This window comes from Hyposmocoma kahamanoa, unplaced genomic scaffold (assembly GCF_003589595.1).
Source record: "Hyposmocoma kahamanoa isolate Upper Pololo Valley unplaced genomic scaffold, ASM358959v1 94, whole genome shotgun sequence".
NCBI classification, from domain to species: Eukaryota; Metazoa; Arthropoda; class Insecta; order Lepidoptera; family Cosmopterigidae; genus Hyposmocoma; species Hyposmocoma kahamanoa.
Window position 1 is genome coordinate 4,594,131 of NW_020654878.1, and position 22,595 is coordinate 4,616,725.

At 36.4% G+C, this 22,595-nt stretch overlaps 1 protein-coding gene across 2 annotated transcripts in view; it reads right to left on the minus strand.

Moving 5' to 3' along the window:
- The window catches only part of LOC113237904, a 100,297-nt gene that overhangs the window by 21,224 nt on the left and 56,478 nt on the right, over positions 1-22,595 (minus strand). For both annotated transcript variants that reach the window (XM_026474619.1, XM_026474618.1), the window contains one exon: positions 5,847-5,882. In XM_026474619.1, coding sequence (XP_026330404.1) covers positions 5,847-5,882 — 36 coding nt within the window. The remainder of the gene's footprint in view (positions 1-5,846; positions 5,883-22,595) is intronic.

A 22,595-nucleotide genomic window follows, 5' to 3' on the forward strand; every position in this document is an offset into this window, starting at 1 on the left:
GTGTCCTCACCAAATTTCGTGTTAAAACATACTATGCTGTTTTGCCACGCTGAGGTCACGGGTTCGATTCCCGGGCCTGGAGAAATATTTCTATGATCTATATAATAATAATGTACTAGACAACCACATCAATTACTTGGATCTGAATATAGGGAAATTCCTTTTACAATGAGTATCAGAGCTACGAATTGACTCCGATATACTATTCAGAACACCCAGACTAGAAAATATTTACGTAATTTCTCAAATTGGTCCTTCCGGGAATTGAACCTGGGACCTCATCCAGCAACCACAGCGCAAACCATAGTGCCGCTGAAGTCATCATCGACAAAATATACACAACAGTACTGCCGTCGTTAGTTGAAAGGGTGCATGTGACATTTAAAAAAATGTTTTATTTATTGCTGTGATCAGTAAAAAAGAAGGATCTGTCACTATTTATATTTTTTCTAGGTGGATAAGGTATGAAGGTTTTTTATGAAGTTACCGCAAGAGAGAAGTAATATATATTTATTAATTTAATTTCTTTAAACATTATGAACATTAAAAGAGTAACTTCTTTTAAATATCTAGTTCATTATCTTACTGATGACCTTAGCCCCAGGTTCTAGCGGTAAGAGGAAAAATATTGTTACGTAGGTTTTTCCGGTGTACCCAAGAAGTAAAAATAACGCTTTTTAAAGCTTACTATCAAAATTTCTACACCGGGAGCTTGTGGGTTGACTACACCAAACGGCCGCTGGAGATCCTATTACAGTCTGTATTTTTTGAAGACGGAATAAAATGACAGTTCATTGCGTAAAAGTGTTACCCTCTTGGGAACCAGCTAGTGATTGCAGTCGATAAATATTCAATTGACTATCGACTGAATATAGGTCACGCTTATGGAATAAATAGCCGAACTTATTTAATTTGAATCATCCTCGACTCATTATTCATCCAATTATTTTTGTGAGTTCATACATTCATACACTATATTTAGAACTCTTTTTATGAAAAATACAAAGAGGAGACATGTTTTAAAGTTTTTCATTTTAATTCAATATAGATAATCAAATTCGGCTATTCTTAATAAAATGTATATCAATAAAAATTGATCTCGATACTAGTAGTCCAACTATCAAAATAAGAATAAAGAAGGCAATAACGTATTAGTAATTGTTGGAACGTCTTAACATTCACAATTCAGTAATTTTTTGGCAAAATTTTATCTTCTTTTACAATTTATCGATAAAACTATCGACAACAACTACATAACTGTTAAAATTTTTATGAAAACTGGCAACCCTACAAAAATGTTATTCACTCCTTCAAAAAAGACAGACTATACGTGTACAGTAGATTAATATTCTTAGGATGATGTTGGGACTGCATCGTTTGTGCAGTGTATCGGGGATGTTTGCAGAGTATGTGACGGATGGTTTTGCTGCCATCCTCCGAAAAAGACAGCATCCCTGATGAGCAGAGTGCGGGACAACCTCTAAAGTATCCTACAAATTGCAGCTGATAGGGTTACCTCTCCCATGTGGCAATGCTTCGTGAGGAATATGATTTGAAAAAAAAAATGTATTAACACTAATTTATAAGCACTTTTCTTGTTATTGTTATTGCTAACAAATTGTGGTTCGTTGTCTGAAATAAAAGAATTTAATTTAATTTTTTATTATTATTTTCTGAGTTTTGTGCTTTTGCCACAAGCGCTCGTTCAACTAATTGTGGCAAAATAGTAAACTCGTATTAAGAAAAAACTCCCTCAATATATTTTACGTAATCCTTGATGGTTTTTAAATGCTATTAGTTTATTATCTGCGATTACTGGGGCCTCTCGACGCGAATATTGCTCTTGTTATAATCCCGCGGCTTATGGTGCCGATATTTTATTACATTTCACTACAGTAAATTTTATAGATAAGCAATATTCTTTAAAAATACCGCCTCGAATGCGTAACATGACTTTTAATACGGAAAATTACTTATATATGAAATTATTAATTTAACTGCCTCTGTGGCCGAACGGTTACCATGCCGGACTGCCACCCAGAGGTCCCAGGTTCGATTCCCGGGCCGGGAGAAATGTTTGTATAGCTTACATTTACTTCTCTCGTGAGTTTGGGTGTAATTTGTGGTTGTCTATGTGTGTGTCCATGGCACCCGCGACACAGGGTTTCCCTAGTGCGGGGCTATGTTGAGTGTGTGCGTTATTTATTATTTATTTATATTAATGACTAGCTGGTGCTCGCGGCTTTGTCTGCCTAGAATAAGTACCTTGCGTACTGTATCGTACTAATTTTTATAGTTTTATTGGTTCTCCATACAAATTTTCGTCCCCTATGTCACCCCTTTAAGATTTATTTTTGTTTCAAAAACTAGCTTATGTCCTTCTTCCAGGTCCTATCCATATCTATACCAAAATTTATCAATAAGGTTCAGAGGTTTAGATGTGAAAATGTTTCACATATACAGTGTTACTTTAGATTATTTCATAGCGAAAGAAACATTTTTTACCTAACTGCCGTTACCGAACAATTACCATACTGGACTGTCACACAGAGGCCTCGGGTGCGATTCCCGAGCCGAATGAAATATTGGTATGGCCTACATTCATTTCTCTAATGAGTTTGGGTGTAATATTTGTGGTTGTATATGTGTTTACATGCCACCCGCGATAAAGGGTTTCCTTGGTGCGCGCGGGCCTAAAAGTGCGTGTCCAGTGGAGTACTGCCGTCTTACCTATTTATGCCACCAAGCAGTATTGTGAGCATTACTGTGTTTCGATTTGGAAGGGTGAGGGTGCTTGTGTAATTACATGCATATGGAACTTAGAAAGAAAGAAAGAAAATAAATTTTTTCATCGCATAAACATGTTACAAATACAATATGATTTTATGCTTAACGTATATTGCACTGAAACTTGTTAACTTATGTCTCAGAATGACGGGCGCAGTGGCAGTGCCCCTCATATTTTTGCGATTAAAAGCTCTGAGTAACACTGCAACTGTTGAACGAACTCAAAATTCCTTTGATCCGGTTAGACTTGACTAAGAACCATCGACATTTTTTCGTCTTACGCGGTCTACTGCCAACTGACCTACGGAACAGGCCAGCGAGTCGAAATTTGTTTTGGTTTTAACAACTTTTTGCTGTAGCGCCACACCAGTGAGAAAACAAGGAATTTCATCTTTTTATTAAAAAATATTTCACGTATTTGATAACTGTTTGCTAACTGCTCATTTAAAGTATTTTTCTTATAACAAACAGAATGTCGTTTGACAGGCGAAATTTTAATCTAAACATGTGCATTTGCGTAAACATAGAGACTATATTTCTTTGTTTTAATTGATACCTATCCATAGCTCAAATTTAATCAATTGTCATGAACTTAACTAAAGGCTTTTCATAATTTTAAGCAAATTAATCTATTAATTATTAGGAAATGAAACTATTTTTCCGGATTTAAATCGCGTATATTTGTTTTTTCAAACAAACCGACGTTTCTTTTATAACAAATAAAACTTATAATAAATTGAAGTTAATAAAAAATCATTCAATAAAATAATTTGTAAAACTTAATATAGCGTAAATTGGAATGTTTTCTTTGTAAAATTAAAAATTAGGTATTTAATTAATAACTATTGTAACTATAGTGATAAAATAGGGTGGTTTGCATTAATATTAGACATAACTGGTTGAAGACTGTACCACCTCAGTCAACCGTGACCATGGGACCTGTAAAGGGCCCGAAACGTCGGTTTGTTTGAAAAAACAAATATACGCGATTTAAATACGGAAAAATAGTTTCATTTCCTATGTGTAACAATCGCGAAAACCTAAGAACTCGATATCTATTAATTATTATTCATAAGCCTTAATCAAAGCCAGTGCGGCCCTACAACCCTGTTACCAGCATTTGATCCATTATGAAATGGTAACCCACACTCGAATAAATAAATCTGGGGAAATGGATCATGACCAGAAGTCGTGTTACACGACCTCAATGGTATGGCGGTTTGCTTTGTGAGCGCTGGACGAAGAGGTTCTGGGTTCGATTCCTGGTGGAACCAATTTGGGAAAATAATTTTCAGTTTTTTTTTAATACCTGACGGGACGAATAAGCCATGCGTGTAATGATACAGATGTAGCGCTACTTCGACCTTTAAATGGCAAAGATCTGATGGGCGTTGCAATGCGGCCGTCACCCTGAACCATCAGTTGTTAAGTTCCATGTGTCTGTAATTTCACCAACACCCTTGGCGCCCAGTTACAAGACGCGAAAGTTTTCATGCCCACTTACCACGTTTTACGTAATACGTCGTGTAGTTTATATAGGTAACTCAGTTTTACCATTTTTAACACACACATTAATTATATAACCGTGTGTGGTGTTCGTTTAGTGCGCCTTGGACGCACGTCATGGGCTCCACATAATACCAGCGCCGTGGCTGTTCTCAGCCACAGTGTCTTAATTCAGTATCTTAATTTTAGTTTTTATTTATTTTGTAACTACAATTTAAAATGAATGGTACAGAATAAATTTTTTTCTTTCTTTCTTTCTTTCTTTCATAACAAAACCAAGCATAAAAGATTACTTATGAATGCAAAAATAAATGAAATTAATATATACATTAAAAGATTTGTGTGTTGGGAACAGTCTCAACATTTATTGAGTGGCAGAAGTCGCTTAACACTGATTTTCAGCCTGCCCCCGATCTTTGCAAACTCATTTGTACTAGCGCTTGTTTCACAAACTTAGTACTTAGTAATATTATAAAGTTAAATCTGAATAATTTAATAAATAATTCCATTCAGTTAATATTTTTCAAGTTTTTACTTTTCAAATTTGGTAGCACCCCCGGGACAGCATCAATGTTTCCCTATTGTTGCCGAGGTGTCAGCACCCGAGGTGCCACATATACTCTTCAGCGCCCACTAGTAGAGACCACTTTGAGAAACTCTGGTTTAGGCCATTGGCCACCACGGGTTACCTATCAGTACTCCGAAATGACATTTTTCAGAAATAACATTTGCTCGAATTTTCATTACGTCGAAAGTAATTTTGAGAGGAAAATGTTTTTTTCTTTTAAACCAAACTTAACCTAACCTAACCGAACCTAATTGTGTTTTTGCGATAAACATTCAACATATCCTGAAAGAACAACTGTTTCGTTACGATTCGGTTTTCGGTGTAATGAAAATTCGAACAAAGGTTATTTCGTACAAAAAAATTTTCGAGGTTGTATCACGATATTTCCTTCACCGGAACGCTCATGGGAAATTCCAAGTTAAATTTCAAAAAAACTCCGTTTCGAAACCACGCCACGGCCTTTGGTTGAGAGGCGGTAGGTCAAACTATTAGGCTGCTAGGGCCTAATGAAATAACTTCAAACTTAGTGTAACATTGTAAGAATTTCAAACCGACAATAAAGTTTAAAGAATTCAAATTGGCCAAAGACATGGCTTTAACCTGAGTGAAATATTACAAGAAATTAAATTGACCAATCGTGTGGTTTTAACAACGATACTATATTACTATACTAACCAACGATATGGCTTTTAATCTCATTTATATACAGTGAGATATTCTAACTGTCCAATCACGTGGACTTTACGATCACAAAGTGCCCAATAACATGGCTCATTGTAATATCGTGACAAATTAAAATAATCACGTTAACTTAACCAATACAAACTGGTTTCATGATTCTCATTCGTCATTGAAATATCTTATGCGGTTATAAGTAATATGTACATATCTTTGTTAAAATAATAATAACAATAACTACGTTTAATTCGCTTAAAACAAAAAATATTTACAAATCTATAATAAATTGAAATGTATAAATACTTACCTCCCCAACAGGAATGTCCGTAACTTAAGCACGAACCTGAAAATAAAATAATACAAATAACGTTTTCAATAAATGTAATGTAATTGTTATATTTAAAAAAAATAATTAATTATTAATGTTTATGTAATGTTATGTTATGTATTTTAAAAGTTTAATGTACACTTCATATACAATACACCATAAATTCACCATACAGTCATTTGTTACTAATATAGTATACGGTTGCTTACTAACAAACTATGGGCCTATGGTGTCTGGAAATAGAAGATTTTTATTTATTTAATTATTAATGTTCTATATTTTAAAGACAAGAAATTTAGAAATGATTTATCAACTATACTACTTGCTATACTGGTATACTTGCAAGGTGAAACCTGAAAACCAGCAAATTACTGAGGATTTTTTCTTTTCTTCGACATAGATTTAAGCATTGTTTTATCTTAAATATTGTTGTATTTTCTATTGAAGAATAAAGTCTTTTTATTTTTTACAATTGTTTTCATTTCTAAATCATTTTAATTCTATTGTTCTATATTTTTTTAATGGGAAATTTTTATTCTTCAGGATTAAAAATCGCTTTCATTTATTTTTTCAAACAAACTAGAATAGTGCGATTTATATTAACATTAGACATAACTGTTCGATGTTAATCATCAAACACCGCATCAATATTATTTATTGCATGAATTAATTCCGCCTTCCCCATTCCATAACCGTGGGACAAGACGTAGGTTGGGATTCGACGCCTATATTGTATTTCAAAGATTCCCACAATGCGTTTCGCTTCCACATTTATGTATATGGCTAATGGCAAAGGAGTGGAATTCCCTGTCTGGAGACTTGTTCCCCGAACGCTATAACTTGGGCCTTTTCAAGGCGACAGTGAATAGGTACTATTTTTAATTATGCATGCTACATCATCGACCTCATCGTCGTTTTCCATCAGGTAAGATGGAGGTGTCAAATGTGCACTTATTTACTTATATAAAAATGTCATATTATGTATTTTTTTAAATTTCTTTGAACTCCTTTGTCACTGGTAAAACCGGAAGGGCATTTTGTGAGCGATGCTTGTAAGTACTAAATATTTTTTTTTCTTTTATGTATATTGATCCATAAAATAAGAAATTAAAAAATGCCTTAAAGATCCTAAAACGTTGGTTTGTTAGGAAAACATATAGTGACCGGAAAAAGTAATTTAATTTTCAGTGTGATTGTAAACGACAGCCTGGACACAGGTCCAGGTTATAAACTAGCTGCATAGCTAAACGTTAAAATGTAGACCTTTCATTTGTTTTTTCGAATAAATTAGAATAAGGCGATTTATATTAACGACAAAACTGTTTGACGACTAACACCACATCAGTCAACCGTGTTCATGGGTAGGTCAAAAGATCGAAACGTTTATTTGTTGGAGAAAAAAATAAATATAGGCATATATAATTTTATAACTTGTTTATAATTTTTTTATTAACCGTAATAAAAAAAATATAAATAAACGTTATACAATAAAACCAAATTTTTTCGATTTACTATATTTATATGTGAAATCGAAAAAAATGTAGTTTTATTTTCAATGTGTAATAAATGTGTCTCGAAAACTTGATACTTGACCATTTTATTTTTTATTTTTAGTAAAGACGTTTATTTGTCCACAATCTTATATGATAGAAAGCGATGTGGACGAAGGTGGTACAGTCAATGCCCTAAGATACTTGACCCTCTAACTTTTTAGTGCTGAAGAGATAAATGTGAAGAAAAGTGTTAAACAAACTTAATCTTTAACCTGTGAGCCGTAAAACTATTTATTATGACTTCCACATTGTACCATTAGTGAATGACGTTTTAAAAACTTTTAAGCCAATTTGATTCTTAACGTGTACATTATTAAACACAGGATACAAATTTCCACCAAGGAAATGGAATCCCTCTAACACTTTTCTGTAGAATGCGTAAGAAGCAAAAGGTCGGTATGTAAGGGCACCGACTGTACTTTTTCGCCTAAAACAATTTTCCGAAGGGCTTTATTTTTTCAATTAATTTGAATCGAAGGATGAAACGGAGTTAACGTAAACATGAAACCAAAGATATTTATGGCGTATTTGAAACAAAAAGAAAAATAAAAAATGACAGAATTTCGTTACCTTCAGCCTCGACATTAATATTTATGATTTGAAATTGATTTTTGAGCGGTTTGTAGTTTTCCATTTCCTACACCGCAATCAAAACGGATGTTGTCAACCACAAACTTTCTCAATGAAGACTAGCCCGACTGTACTAAGACGGCAAGTTTACTAGCTATAATGCAATGAGTGCATGGTACATTGTCGTCTATCCATAACGCGGTGGAGGCATCAGATCTTAAGTGTTTCTTAATGCTCTAATGCATCTTGACCGTTATAGCTCGGACATTTGCAAAGTCAGAGCGAATGAATGAAACTTCTATGCGAACGTTTACCATTCTCTTTAACATCCTAACATCAGGTGAGATTGTGAGTGAAATATGGTAGCCTTACAGAAAAGGATTTTTTTATGATACAATGTGACAACACAAACAAGTAGTGCGCTTGGTGGTAAGCGACACGCCTGTCAATAAAAGTTGCAGTGCCACTCAGAGCTTTTAATCGCAAAGATCTGAAGGGCCGCGGCCACTGCGTCCATTACCCTGAGACATAAGTTGACAGTCCCATGTGTATATAATTTCACTAGAACCCTTACCCTTCAAAACCGAGACACAAATTATGGTCACATTACTGGAAATAGGAAAGGTGGTAGTACTTCCCTGGACGACTCTTTCACGAGGAGCTCTACTGCTACTGTTGTACTGATAGTAGAAATTGTTGTATAAAAATGGTTTTACTTTAATTAAGGTTTTATTGAATGTAAGGATGATTCACACCACCGTGACAGGTATTAGTTACTTTTTGTGAAATTACTGCACTAGTTTGGTATAATTATAAATACAAATACTGAACACTTACAAAATAGTTATTTTTGATACAAATGCGAAAAGTTAGTCATTATTCAGGAGTCTCGAGGCAAGTAAAAATGACAAATCCGCACGTGTATCAAACGACGTTTTTTAATATATTTGCGAAAAAAACTACATTGAAAGTAAAATAAAACAATATATTTTAGTGGCGCGGCGCGCAGCGGTCTCGCGTAATACTCACTTCTGGTCATTGTTAATACTCAATCAGCCATCTTTATGGAAAATATTTTGGTATTTTTAAATGTAACCGGTGATTTATAAGACACCTATGCAATTTAAACAAATAAGATGTTTGTAAGTAAATAGGTATAAGTTTAAATGACGATTGACTTACGTCACAAAGCACATAAATATACAACCTATTTAGTTCTATGTTTAAGATTTGAAACAACAGTAAATCAAAAAATTAATGCAAAAGTAAAAAGCACTAGTGCGAAAAATCCGACTTTCGGCACGATTTGTAGTACGAAAACTACCACGTTTTGAACAACTTTATTAAAAAATTCACTTCAATCCGATTGGATTCGAAACAAGATCTCTCAGCAAATCGTGCCAGATGCTATGACAACTAAGTCATCAAGGATCTCACGAATTTTCCTATGTTTTTGCTGCAGATCTTTGATTTTGTTTTGTAACAACTTTGTTGCCGTAACGCCATCTGTGAGTAATGTATGGTTTTACTTTTTTAAACTTGTTTTCATACCTTTAGTGTAACAAAGGGTCGAAACACAAAAGTGCAATGCGACGTCGCATCGCAGAAATCTACGAGCTCGCACGACGCATTGCAAGAAATTGCGAATTGCACCGCATCGCGCATTCCTGCGATGTTAATCTTCTTTGTGTTTTTTTCCTTTACTTTTTATCAATAACAAGCAGTTCAACACTCTTTTTACGATCCATGTCGCTACCTAGTTTAAAAAATACGTTCAGTACGGTTGACGATCGTCGAAGGAATAGTCAACCGAAACGTGGCTTTGAGATGCCTTGCCGCATGAAATCGCATCGCAGCAATTCGCGTAGCAGTTTTCTGCGTTGCGAATTTGCATCGCGCCGATTCGCAGTTTTGTGTTTCGACCCATAATCACACGTGATTATGCGTCAAAAGTGCTTTTATCACATGAAGGTCATAAAAACAAAACAAAGCAAAATTATATTTATGTGAAATTTTATAACTCTCCTATTTGAGCATAAAACAGTTCTCGGCTAATTTCGTTCGTAGAATCTTTAAACCACTCTCCTGAAAAGTTGTAATTTTGCAGATGTGACCTTATTGCATTAAGGGTGCGATATACTCGAATGCACAGTTTGAAATAGCTTGGGTAATAATGAAACTTTGTTTATTTAAATTTATTTTTTTAGATTAAATAGGTATCGTTCCCCGTTACAGGGTGGCTAGAATACTGACAGTTCGTCTTATATCTTTATGTTGGATCTTATATCTTTAGGTTTGTTTTTGCAACTTGAAATTGTTATAAAAATAATAATCCATGATAAACTATTTCTTCGTTGAAATGCGTCGAGTTTCTCAAATCGTGGAAAGTGCTGATTTTATTTTTTTTATAATGCATGGGGTGCATTATAAGTTTCCGGAATGAATGAGAAAAAATATTACAAATGGTCAGAAATTAATTTATTATTTCTCAAAATATTCTCCGTTAGCGGTAATGCACTTTTTCATACGAATGAACCAATTAAATTGAAAATATTTATGCCACTCTTCCGTGACAATCTCTGAAACATATTTTTCATATTCTTCGACAGCCACTTCAGGTGACGAAAATCGTTGACCGCGTAACTGGTTCTTAATTTTTGGACATAAATAAAAGTCACAAGGTGCCAGGTCGGGACTGTATGCGGGATGGATCTTAAATTCAGCGTTGTTCACCTTCAAAAATTCATTTATCTGTCTGACCGTGTGAGAACTGGCATTATCGTGGTGCAAGATGATATGGCGTGATGATATACAGTTATTTTTACGGAGTTTGTCTGTAACTTCCGGCAAACAAATGGTCGTGTACCAATCACTGTTCAATGTACAACGATTCTCCAAAGCAACAGTAGCCACGTGTCCAGTTTTATTGAAAAAAGAAGCAATCATCCCCTTAGAGGTACTTTGCACGCTCGCCACTTTGGTTGGTTTCGGCTTATCTCGAAAGACCCATACGCTCGATTGCTGCTTTGTTTTAGGATCGTAACTATAAATCTATGTTTCGTCACCTGTTACTATGTTCCATATCAAATTTGACGCCCCTTCGTTGAATCTGGTAAGCATGGCATTGCACCAAGTGACGCGATCCGTTTTTTGAGCCTCAGTCAAATTGTGCGGGATCCACCGAGAGCACAGCTTTTTTACACCCAAAATGTTTGTATAGTATTGATTGTATTTGACTCATGCCTATGCCTAAAGATGCCCGAATTTCATGGTATGTCATATGCCTGTCTGTTTTGATCATACGACGCACTGATCTGATCTGACTGATCACTGATATTCACACGACCGCGTTTGCATTCTACAAACCAGCTATAAATAGTCGTCTTGCATGGTGCTTCATCGCCAAAAGCAGTTTGAAGCCGATCGAAGCTCCGCTGAGCTGTTTCGTTACACTTAAAGTCGTAGAAAATCATACTACGAAAATTTTCACGAGTTACATCCATGGTGATGTAGACAACCAATTTCTAAAATGACGCCACAATGTAAAAGCAAGTGACAGTCAGATGAAACAAACTGTATTCTACAACCAAAGAGTTCCATTTTCAAATGTTGTACTTACTTTGTAAATATTGTTTATGTAAATGGCCAGTTCCGGAAACTTATAGTGCGCCCTATGTACCAAGTGACGAGATGAACAAGTCGTGTACCTGGTGGTAAACGACACGCCTGTTCATAGCTGTTGCAGTGCCGCTCAGAGCTTTAGATCACAAAAATCTGAGGGGCACTGCCACTGCACCCTGAGACATAAGTTGATAAGTCCCATGTGCCTGTGATTTCACAAGCACCCTTACTCTTAAAAACCGGAACAAAGAAATACACACATTAGTGCTTGCCGGCAGAATTAGATAAAGTGGCAGTACTGCCGTGGACGAACTCTTTCACGTGGAGCTCTATTGCTACTAAAAAAGATGCGATCAGGAAGTCAAAATGAATTTTATTGTTCACGAGTCAAAGGTTCAGTTTATTTAACATTTTTTATGCTCAGAACTAAATAACCAGTTAAGCGGTCAGGTATCTTATTTAAACTACACGAGATAATTACCTCTGTAAAAATATAGCATTTATTATTAAAAAGTTCAGAATTACAGAAACCTTGCATTACACTGGGTAAAGCAACCATTTCCGAAACGATTATTTAGTTACTTATACAGAGTGTACAAAGTGAACGATCGAATTTCAACTTATCATTATTTGTTACTTATCAAAATAAAAATTTTAGTAAAAATAAAATATTTCGAAAAGGAAATTATTTCAGGGTACCTGTTGGCTAGTAACCGGGAACAGCATGCTACTTGACGATTAAACTTTCTATATTGAAGAAGATATAGATATCACTTCAATGACAATTGTAAGGTCCATTACCTACCAAGTGGACTGAAGAAGAGCCGTGTTTTAGCAACCAATCGTGTTTCTTTATTTTGACATCTTCATATTGATAGACAAAATACTATTGATAACCTTAAATAACCTTAAATTTGTAGTCATTCCATTTCAAGGTCAAATTAAGTTGTGTCGACTTTTATATAGGTATAGGCCTACGGCTGGATACAGATAATCATTGAAACCAATATATCCGTCATATATTATTATCAGACGACTTCGTGACTTGCCTCGTGTGTAAAGGAAAATATGACCTAATTTCAGAGATTATGGCATTTGCGAGACTGTAGGCGTTGTTATAATATGAATTTTAAACAACACACCTGTATAGTGTATACAGGGTGGAAAAAAATGTTGGAACATAAAGGCACTACCTTAAATGCTTAAGATGCTAACTTTACTTAAAGAAAAAGTTCTTTTATTTTTCTTAAATGAATAACTGCATAGGAATATAAACTATTTTTGCGGATCGAAATCGCGTATATTTGTTAACAAAACAACGTTTGTATTACGAATTTAAAAAAATTAAATTAAATACTAATTTAATAAAAATTTATTTTCTTCGATTGAAATAAAATAATTTGTAAAAGCGTAAATTGAACAGGCAACTTTACGGCGGTGTTCAAGGCACTATAGCTTCGCCTCTATTAATTCCGAGTCACCTATACCTACCTTTTTTTGATATGTAGCAGAGCCATCCCAAAGGTGGCAACAGTACTCCATACACGACCGGACTAGTGCTTGATACAGCTGAAGCAACTGTACCGGTGTGAAGTAACGCGTCACCTTGGAAAGGATGCCAAGCTTCCTGGCAGTTTTGGCCATGGATTCAATGTATCTGCTGAAGTTCAGATTGGACGACAGGTCCATTCCAAATAGCAAGTTCCGGTATGGATATATCACGAAAAGTCGGAGTCAGTTCAAAGGGACTCCGTTTAGTGGAGAATAGACACGCCTGGCCACGTTTTGATAGCATTAAATTTGACAAGATTGGCATCGCCCCAATCGGAGACTGCCTTGAGCGTCAAATCTAAACGGCTAACCATGGACTCTCGATAACACTGGATTTCCTCTCCACTGACCTTTGCATTAGTCAAGTACCTATCTACAACTGTGCTGTCATCAGCATACGCAAAGGTACCTGGAATTAACATATCATTGATATGCAGCAGAAAGAGAGTTGCAGACAGTACGGAACCCTAAGGAACTCCGGCCGGAACATTTATCGCCATATGTTCGGAAGAGTAGCCTTCTAAGACTATTCGAATGGAACGTTCACTCATAAAACTCAAGAAATTGAAAGCTTGCTTAAAAGGCTTGCGTGACAGGCCCTGACAAAGGCTTTAGAAATGTCCAAAGACACTGTAAGTGCTTTGTCTTGCTTTTCTATAGCCTCGCCCCATATGTGATAGGCATACACAAGAAGATCCCCGGTAGATTGCGCTCGTCGGAATCCATATTGGCGAACACTGAGGAGGTTATTGTCTTCAAGGTATGACAGGAGACGGTTGCTGAGTACACGTTCCGTAGTCTTGCAGAGTATGGAAGTGACTGAGATAGGTCTACAGTTGACAGGGTCACCTCTTCTTCCCTTTTTGGGTACAGGTTGCACGTTTGCAAGATTCCACGACCTGGGAACCACACCAGTCTCAAGTGAGAGGCGATACAGGCGTGTGAGAACACAACTGAGGCACTGACTGAGAGACAACTAAGGCGCACAGTTACGTAGGACTACCGCTCGAATTCCATTTGGCTCGCTAGCTTTATTCATGTCAAGTTTCCGCAGAGTTCTAAGTACCTCTTTTTGGCTAATATGACTCAAAGAAATGGCGCATTTCATCCCAATCTGCTAACCTGTCGCCAATCTGCTATCGCCACACCCGTCTTATGCCACTAAGGCCCTGAAGGGGTGGGGAGTATACGGATACAGTTTTCACCAGAGTTTTCGGAAGTACCCACAACCACAGAGTATCGGTCCGGATCAGTTGTCAGCAGAAGGTTCCAGCAATTAGCCGTATGAGATTCAACATCTGGTATCCTAGTGGCACCACTGACAAGTTGGGAGAGGCTTAGCGTTAACGCAAATTTACGCATCTCTCTCCCAGTATGATCTGGTATGGGAACAACCATTCTTGATGGTGTGCATTAAAGTCCCCCAGAATGACTAGTTGCGCGGCTGGTTACCTATGCTATGCTATGAATCTCATCAGACGTCTCACTCAGATATTGGAACAGCTTGGTTGTCTCCTGATTCCCACTGTGCGACCGGTAAACACAGCAGTATACTGTTTGTGTAACTCCTGTGTCTACCAGAAGCCACAAAACAGAAAAACTCGGTGCTTCAAGGTTCTTGAGACGCTTGACACAGATGTCATCACGAACGTACACACAGACTCCGGCACGAGGTAGAAACCTGTGCTCCAGAGTACACCCGGGTTAGCTGAAGTACGCCGTGTCAGTCGGATATCTGATCTGCGTCTCGGTGAGGAATAGCAGCTGCGGTTTATCGGTTTCAAGATGATGGTGGATCGAATCGAGATTTGAGTGGAGGCCTCGGATATTAGTGAGCTGCAGTTTTAGTGGGAGGACGTGCAAACGCTGTGTAAACTTATTACCGTTTCTGTTTTTGCAAGGTGGAGTATTCCGAGATTTGTCGTTGGGTGGCGGGGCAGCCTTTCACTGGTAGCTTTCCCGCTACTTGGCCCGCCAACTTCCCACGATTGGCCAGCGGCGCACCGTGCTTCGGATCCCGCTAGCCTCCAGAACGAAGTGCTCAGTGTGGCAGTACAAGCAGCTACAACTCGTCATCAGACGCAATGCAGCTGTTCAGACCCTACCTCCTAATGGCAACTCCCGAACACGAGTCGGAACACGGTGACAACCATTTGGCGAATCGACTACGTCGGGAGGGAGGTGACCAGCCACGACCGAAGCCGACCATCAGTAGTTATTGCTCCTCAGCACCACCCAGGGGTCACTTGTAGGGTCTCGAGGGTAAACGTACGGAAGCGAGCAACATCAACCCCCAAACATTTATATGATTATTTAAATAAAACTTACCATAGTTAAGATAGATGGATATGATATGAAAAGATGGATGTTAGTGGAAAGGTCAATAGGAATAGCTGTATAAATGTAAAGATTGGGTAATGTCGACCTCGGGGCTATAATTATATCTCAGTCAGATTGTGGATGTACTTAGACAAAGCAATATCAAAAGAAACAAGAACAAACGTACGTGTATGAATATGCTGATGTGGGTGGAAGAGGCAAAAAGTATGTTAGGATGAAGATCCATTAGTATATGGAACTTTCCATACAATTTATAATTAAATCTTTCTGCCTTGTGAACTCGTCTTTGGATCACTCTCCATGTAAATCCAGCGTTTGTAAGACTATAATAGTCTTACAAACGCACGTTGCGCCAACTTCTTTTTAACCATCTTAAATGTCTAACCCTGAATAATGTTGCTGTTGGTACTTATAAAGTGTGGTTTTTTAAGTTGTACATCATAGGGAAATCCGAAACTACAGGACACAGCAACACTATCTGGGGAACAACTTAGTCTTTTTTTTTTTTTTGTGAAAACAATTTTGGTATATTAAATTTTTTGGACTGGTGTGAGTTGTACTTATAATAAATTAAATTGATAATTTTTTTATAGTGCTGATTGACTCAGTGTCCTGGAAGGACCATATCTTTGTATCGGAAGAAGAAAATCGGGACATCAGAAGTTGGTCAAATTTAATTAAAATATTTTTTCATACAAAATGAATACAATTATTTAATTTTTTTATGCTGATAGACTTACTTGCACGTAAGGATAATTTTGTTGTTTTGGAAAAAAAATCTGGACATCAGAAGTTGATTAAATTTAATTAAAAGTGCTTCTCAAATAAAAAAAACACACAGTATCTATACTATATTATATAATTAGGTAAGGTAGAATTATTATAACAATGTTCGTTTATATGAACCTGTGGCCACGTAAACCAGCAGAGCTAAAACGGCCGTATTGCCAGAATCATAATATGATTATTTGACAATTCATGTTATAAATTTCTATTTGACAGTCTTCTATGGAGGTCTCCATAGATTACGTTTTTTGTTTTGTTTGAAAATTCATGTTATGAAACGTTAATTAATCATAAGTATGATTCTGCCAATGTGGCCTTTTTAACCTTTCTGAATGTTTAATTTGAAAAAGAATTACTTCAATCATTGACTTACAATTATATGGACGTCGGGTCCGCGCTAAAAAGTGTCCGCACTTGTAAGGCGCTAAAATCGTATACAGAGCGCGACACTCCGCTTTAGTCTTCATTTGTTCTACGGACAGCGCGATACTGCGATGACATAACAATTTAAATTTCGAATAGGTTGACTTAGGACATTTTTTTCGTGGTTTTTGTATTAGACCCGTCGTCCATTTATTTGTAAGTCAATGACTTCAATCGTCTTTTGATTTCGATTAAACATTCTAGTATAAGTGGCCATTGGTTCATAGGAAAGTTGTTATCGTAATTCAAATTTTTTGCGTTCTTTTACATTACGTCGCTTTCAAATTAGAAGCTTCTGGAAGCTCTGCAGTGGCGCGTCTGTGGCGTCACTACTTATTTTCATACAATATTTAAAAGCGCAGCTGCAGTGCCCGTCGCTCCACTCGCCACTTTTGCAGACTAGGTATTGTATGAAAATTAATACACACACAGTTATGGAGCATCGCTAATTTGAAGGCGTCTTCAATTCAAATACACGTGTTATATGTACGTTTATTATATATGTATATTATACTTTATACGATATAAATTATAGGTTTATAATATCTTGTTATTTTTGTTTTAAGTGTTTACAAACCTATTGTTTTTTTCTTTTTGGCCCACTCGTTGATTGATAAACAATGCCATAAAGGAATTAAATCCGCCATTTGTGTAAATTGTGTAAAAAAATTAAATAAGTAAAATAAATTTATAATACACATTTTTAGTTGTTAACATCAGGTCAGACTATGGCCAAGCGTGTGTCTGTTATATATATAAAAAAAAGTTTAGTATAACTAGAAAATCGAAATTCTTCATATCTTTATTTGATACAAAATGTTGTCTTTTTATTGAGGTAAGTATCTATACAGATTGTCTTATCTTGCTCATTGCCCTCAGAAATTTTGACCCGACGTCAATCCCAAGAGAGATATCCTACTTCAGGTCGTAAGAGTATATTTACAAAATTATAACTTATATGTATGTTTCTCATTTGGTTTCTTCAGGAAATGTTAGGTTTACTCTCTTTATGTATGTATGTATCATTACGTCACTTCACCAACTCATTGCTGGGTATTATGACGTCAGTCGACAGTTTAGTCCACCACGCTGACCCAATACCGGTTGGAGACTCCACAAGTTTTTCGAGGGCTGACAACCTTTCCTTGACGTGCGGATTTGATCACGATATTTTCCTTCACAGTAAAGCTCATGGTAAATCTCAAATTATATTTCACACATGAATTCCTAAAAACTCAGCGATGCAAGCAAGGATTCGAATCCACGACCTGTGCTTGAGAGGCGGTAGGTCAAATCATTAAACTACCACGGCTTCATATACCGGGTGGAAATTTGTAATGCTACTTGGAGGGAAAGTATTCAAAATACTGGAGATAGAAATTTTTACTTAAAGGAAACATTCCTTTATTTTTTTAAAGAAATTAAACGGTATTCATAGATTTTCGAAAATTTCTAACAACACGCGGGAATCGAACTTGCTTTAATCTGAAAAAAATGCACCCTGCACTTTTATTCCATCGATTGATAGGGTTATTATAAGAATAAAATCTCTTTTACAAAATTGGTTAATTAAATAAAACAAAAAAACCATGGAATCTTAACGTATTTTAATAAAACGAAAAAAATTCGTTAAAAGATTAAATTTGTGTATCCAAGAAAATGGAGCTCATTTCGAGCAACTCATTACTTAGATTACCATTATTTTCGTTTTATTTCTTTTAAAAAATAAAGGAATGTTTCCTTTAAGTAAAAATTTCTATCTCCAGTATTTAGAGTACTTTCCCTCCAGGTGGCATTACAAATTTCCACCCTGTATATCTGACATTTATGTTAAATAACACTCAGTGATCTAGTTAACTTTCCCTTAGTGTATAACTCTAAAGTCTTACCTGTGTATTTTAAACTTCAAAGATCATCCTTGTCGAGAATCTTTCTGTGTATCGAGTTTTCCCGATTGTTACTTAAGTAAGAATTGAAACTATTTTTTTCAGATCTAAATCGTGTACATCTGTTTTATGGCTGACTAACAATGACCACGGGGCGATTAAAGGTCCCAAAACGTTTCAGTTCGGAAACGGATTGTTTGAAAAACAAAAATTATTTGAATTGTTTATTGTTTTTTTTTAAGATCTCTCCGCGTAGCATAGCTAGCGTAGGCAAAGGTTAAACCATATTAGTCATGGTGAATTGTTCTTTTGATATTTTTGGGTACCTTGATATAGCTATATCAAGTTCAATTTATTAAGTGTCATAGGCATTAAGCTTCGTCTTTGGTGGGTCGTCACATCCGAGTGGAGTCAATCTAGGATATAAAGTGAAATTCCGGGCAAAGCTTCAAATCCGTCTAGATCAATTCTGAATATTTTATCGATTCCGAGTATTTCGTCAATTCCGTTATTTTAGGGAGTCATCATACTTAGTAACGCAGAATCGCGTTAAGCCGGTAAGAAAAAGCTTTATGTTCATGATCGTAAGAGCAAAAAAGATGTACCGCATTTCGCAACGGATCGGAATTTGCTTCCTGCGATTTTCCAATCGCGCCCGTACGCATGCCGACGACAGCTAATCTTGGTTTAGAAACATATGGCACGACGGCGCGCGAACGGCCGCGTCAACGGCGAATCGGTTTAATGCGACAAGTCTGGCTAAACACGATCGCATCAAGACCAGTCCACGTTAATAAGTTTGGTGACTCCCTTATGAAACTGTATGGAGTGTGTTCACAATGACTTAGATAAAGTTCGTACATACTGTACGACAATGACTGGTCGGCTTACTTTTTAATTTTTTTATAATATCAAGCGACGGGACGAACAAGTCGTGCGTCTGGTGAGAAGCGACAAGCCTATCTATGACAGTTGCAGTGATACTCAGAAGTTTAAGTCGCAAAGATCTGAGAGCACTGCCACTGTATCCTGAGACAAAAGTTGACAAGTCCCTTGTGCTTCTAATTTTACCAGCGCCCTGACCATTCAAAAACGGAAGGCAATAACAATATATACACACAGCAGCATTGGCGGCAGAAATAGGTAAGGTTAAGCTCTTTCCCAAAGAGATATACTCTCATTGTGGACGAAGGGTGGGTTTTTTAGTTTTTTTTATAATATCGAGAGATGGGAGGAAGAACTGCTACTAGTGGTAAGCCCATTGACTATATAACCAGAAATAGAGAAGGAATGTCATTTAATTTGTTCGAAAACTATTCTGCCAAATCGTTACGGTGACAACTGCGCTCCGATTGGTCAGTTTAACTTGAGCTTTGCTATAATGGAGGAAAATTGAAAAATTACATATTCTATATATACATATTCTGATAGATTTTACGTGACCTTATTGCAAAGAAAACATTCATTCCCGACAGGAGGGAAAATTGAAAATCAAATTCTATAAACATTGAATGCTGGACTCGGGGACATAAATTTTAATTAAAATTTGGAATTGAAAATTTCCCCTCGGACAATACAAATTTCTTTCAATCCTCAAATTTCACATCCCGTTATATATAGACAGCAGCAAGTTCAGCTACATACTGACGGCCTCCATTGTGTCCAGTGGCTTGCATTTCATGGTGTCGCCATTTCTGAGGTCCCGGGTTCTATTCTCTCGGCTCTGGATGTTTGTGGTGTAGTCGTTGTTTCCGATTTTCATCACACAAGTGCTTTATTTACTTACTTTACGATCAGAGCAACTTTGCGATGTTGTCTAATATTATTTGACGGATCTTGCTCCGTTGCACTGGAGGCGACATTCGAACTAAAGTATATAGCTTGAAGTGCTGTTGACTGTACTTGAAGTGTTTAATTTTTGACTTCATAAAAAGGAGGAGGTTAACAATTCGACTGCAATTTTTTTTTTGAAAGAGGGTACATCTGAAGTGCTCCCATTTAAATTTAAGAAAATATTCCACCTCTAAGTGTGGCAAACTGTGGATGAATGACTTCCGACGTTGGTTTTTTTTAATTACTCTGTACTGAGATTATTTGTATAAACTATTATAAGGCGCGTTCCCAATATGTCGTCACGTTTTATTATCGTTAGACGACTGTCGTGTCTAGCCTGTTCCCATATCACGACTATCTGTCGACGATTTTTTATCATTGAACGACTGTCGTGACTAGCTGTTCCCACTAGATCGTGACGACAATAGGAGCTGCGACCACCTGTCGTCACGTTTTTATCGTCTGACGATTGTCGTTGTAGCTGTTCCCACTGCGACGACAGTTTGTCGTTGTAACGATAAAAAATCGTGAACGACAGTTAATCGTGTCGTGGCATATGTGAACAACTTCATTTAATTATACAAGCTACGACACTGTAAACTGCACGACAATCTGTCGTCACGACATAGTGGGAACGCGCCCTGACTTTTAACGTTTTGATTTGTTCGTGGAACCAGTTTATAAACTATTATCTCCGATATTTATTTATTAAATATCATGATATTCATAGTATAGAAATAGCAGTACAGCTCCTTAGGAAAGAGTTCGTCCAGAGAAGTACCTTACCTATTTCTGCCGCTAAGCACTAATGTGAACTGCGTTTTGGTTTTGAAAGGTAAAGTGTCGTTGAACTATAGGCACATGGGATTTTTCTACTTATGTCTCAGAGTGACGCGCGCGAAGTGCAGTCTCAGGGCGGGCTCATCAGGTCTTTGCTGTTTAAGGCTCTGAATAACACTGTAATTGTTATGGGTAGGCATGTCACTTATCAACAGGTGAACGACTTGTCCGCCCTGTCACTTGACGTCCTATATAAACACGTTTGAAATAGTGATGAACCACTTTAACGATAATGTAAACGAAATTTAACGATAGTGTAATACGTATAAGTAAAAAATGAACATGTTGAAATGTAAAAAAATCGATAAAGTACCTCTAACATAAATTACATTTAGTTATTAGACGCTAGTACATTCATGATTGACGGTTATTACGAGTCTGTTTGCATATACGACAGCCATTTTGCAATTAAACTTACGTTAGAAACATATTACCAACACCGTGTTTTTTAAAGACTTCTTATATACCTATATATAACTATATGGAACTCGCAACCAGAAACTCACGAGTAATAAATACTACAGTCCTTGTCATACTAACTAAATAGTTACTTGTTTTGCAAGGCTGCAAAGTTGTTGTTTGACGCGAATGTTTGTACTGAAACCTGAGCAAGAGAAGAAATCCAAGACTGAACCACGAGCGAAGCAAGTGGTCCAATAATAGATTCCTGAGGTAGCGCGGGTTTCAAGGCACGAGACGCAAAACGAGGAAAATTGTAGATGAAAGAAAAACCGTTGAACTATAAAACATCAGCGTTTTTAATTAAAAGAAAAAAAAAATCCGGATGCATTCTGAATTTACACCTCATTAATTTTTATTCTTGCTAGTACTTTTATTTTCTGTGATTAAGTGATTATTGAAATAAATATAGTTCTTCGACGAATTAAAATAATTTGATAAACACAATTAGTTATCATTATCAATTTGATGTCAACAAAGTAAAATATACCAACGGGTTTATATTACATAAATAAGTAATATACGACAAATCGCATAGTTGAACGTGTCATTATCTTTTTTTCATCGAAAGAAAAAGTTATATGCGCCACAGTCCATCCTCGAGTTCGAATTTCAGAAACCTTTTCCACGCTAGCGTGCAAAAAACGCTTTTGCGCGCAGGTTTCTAATGAGAAAGAAAGCCTTTCCGAGCTAGTGACTGGAAAAAGTTTTTTTTGGTTATCAAAATATCAATTAGGTGCTCTGATTTTACTTAACAATATATAAAAGAGAAACTAAAAAATATATAACGAAACCGCTTATAGGGAGCTGTAGATCTTGTTTCGCTGATCCCAGATATGTTAATAAATTAATTTCGCTACAAATAT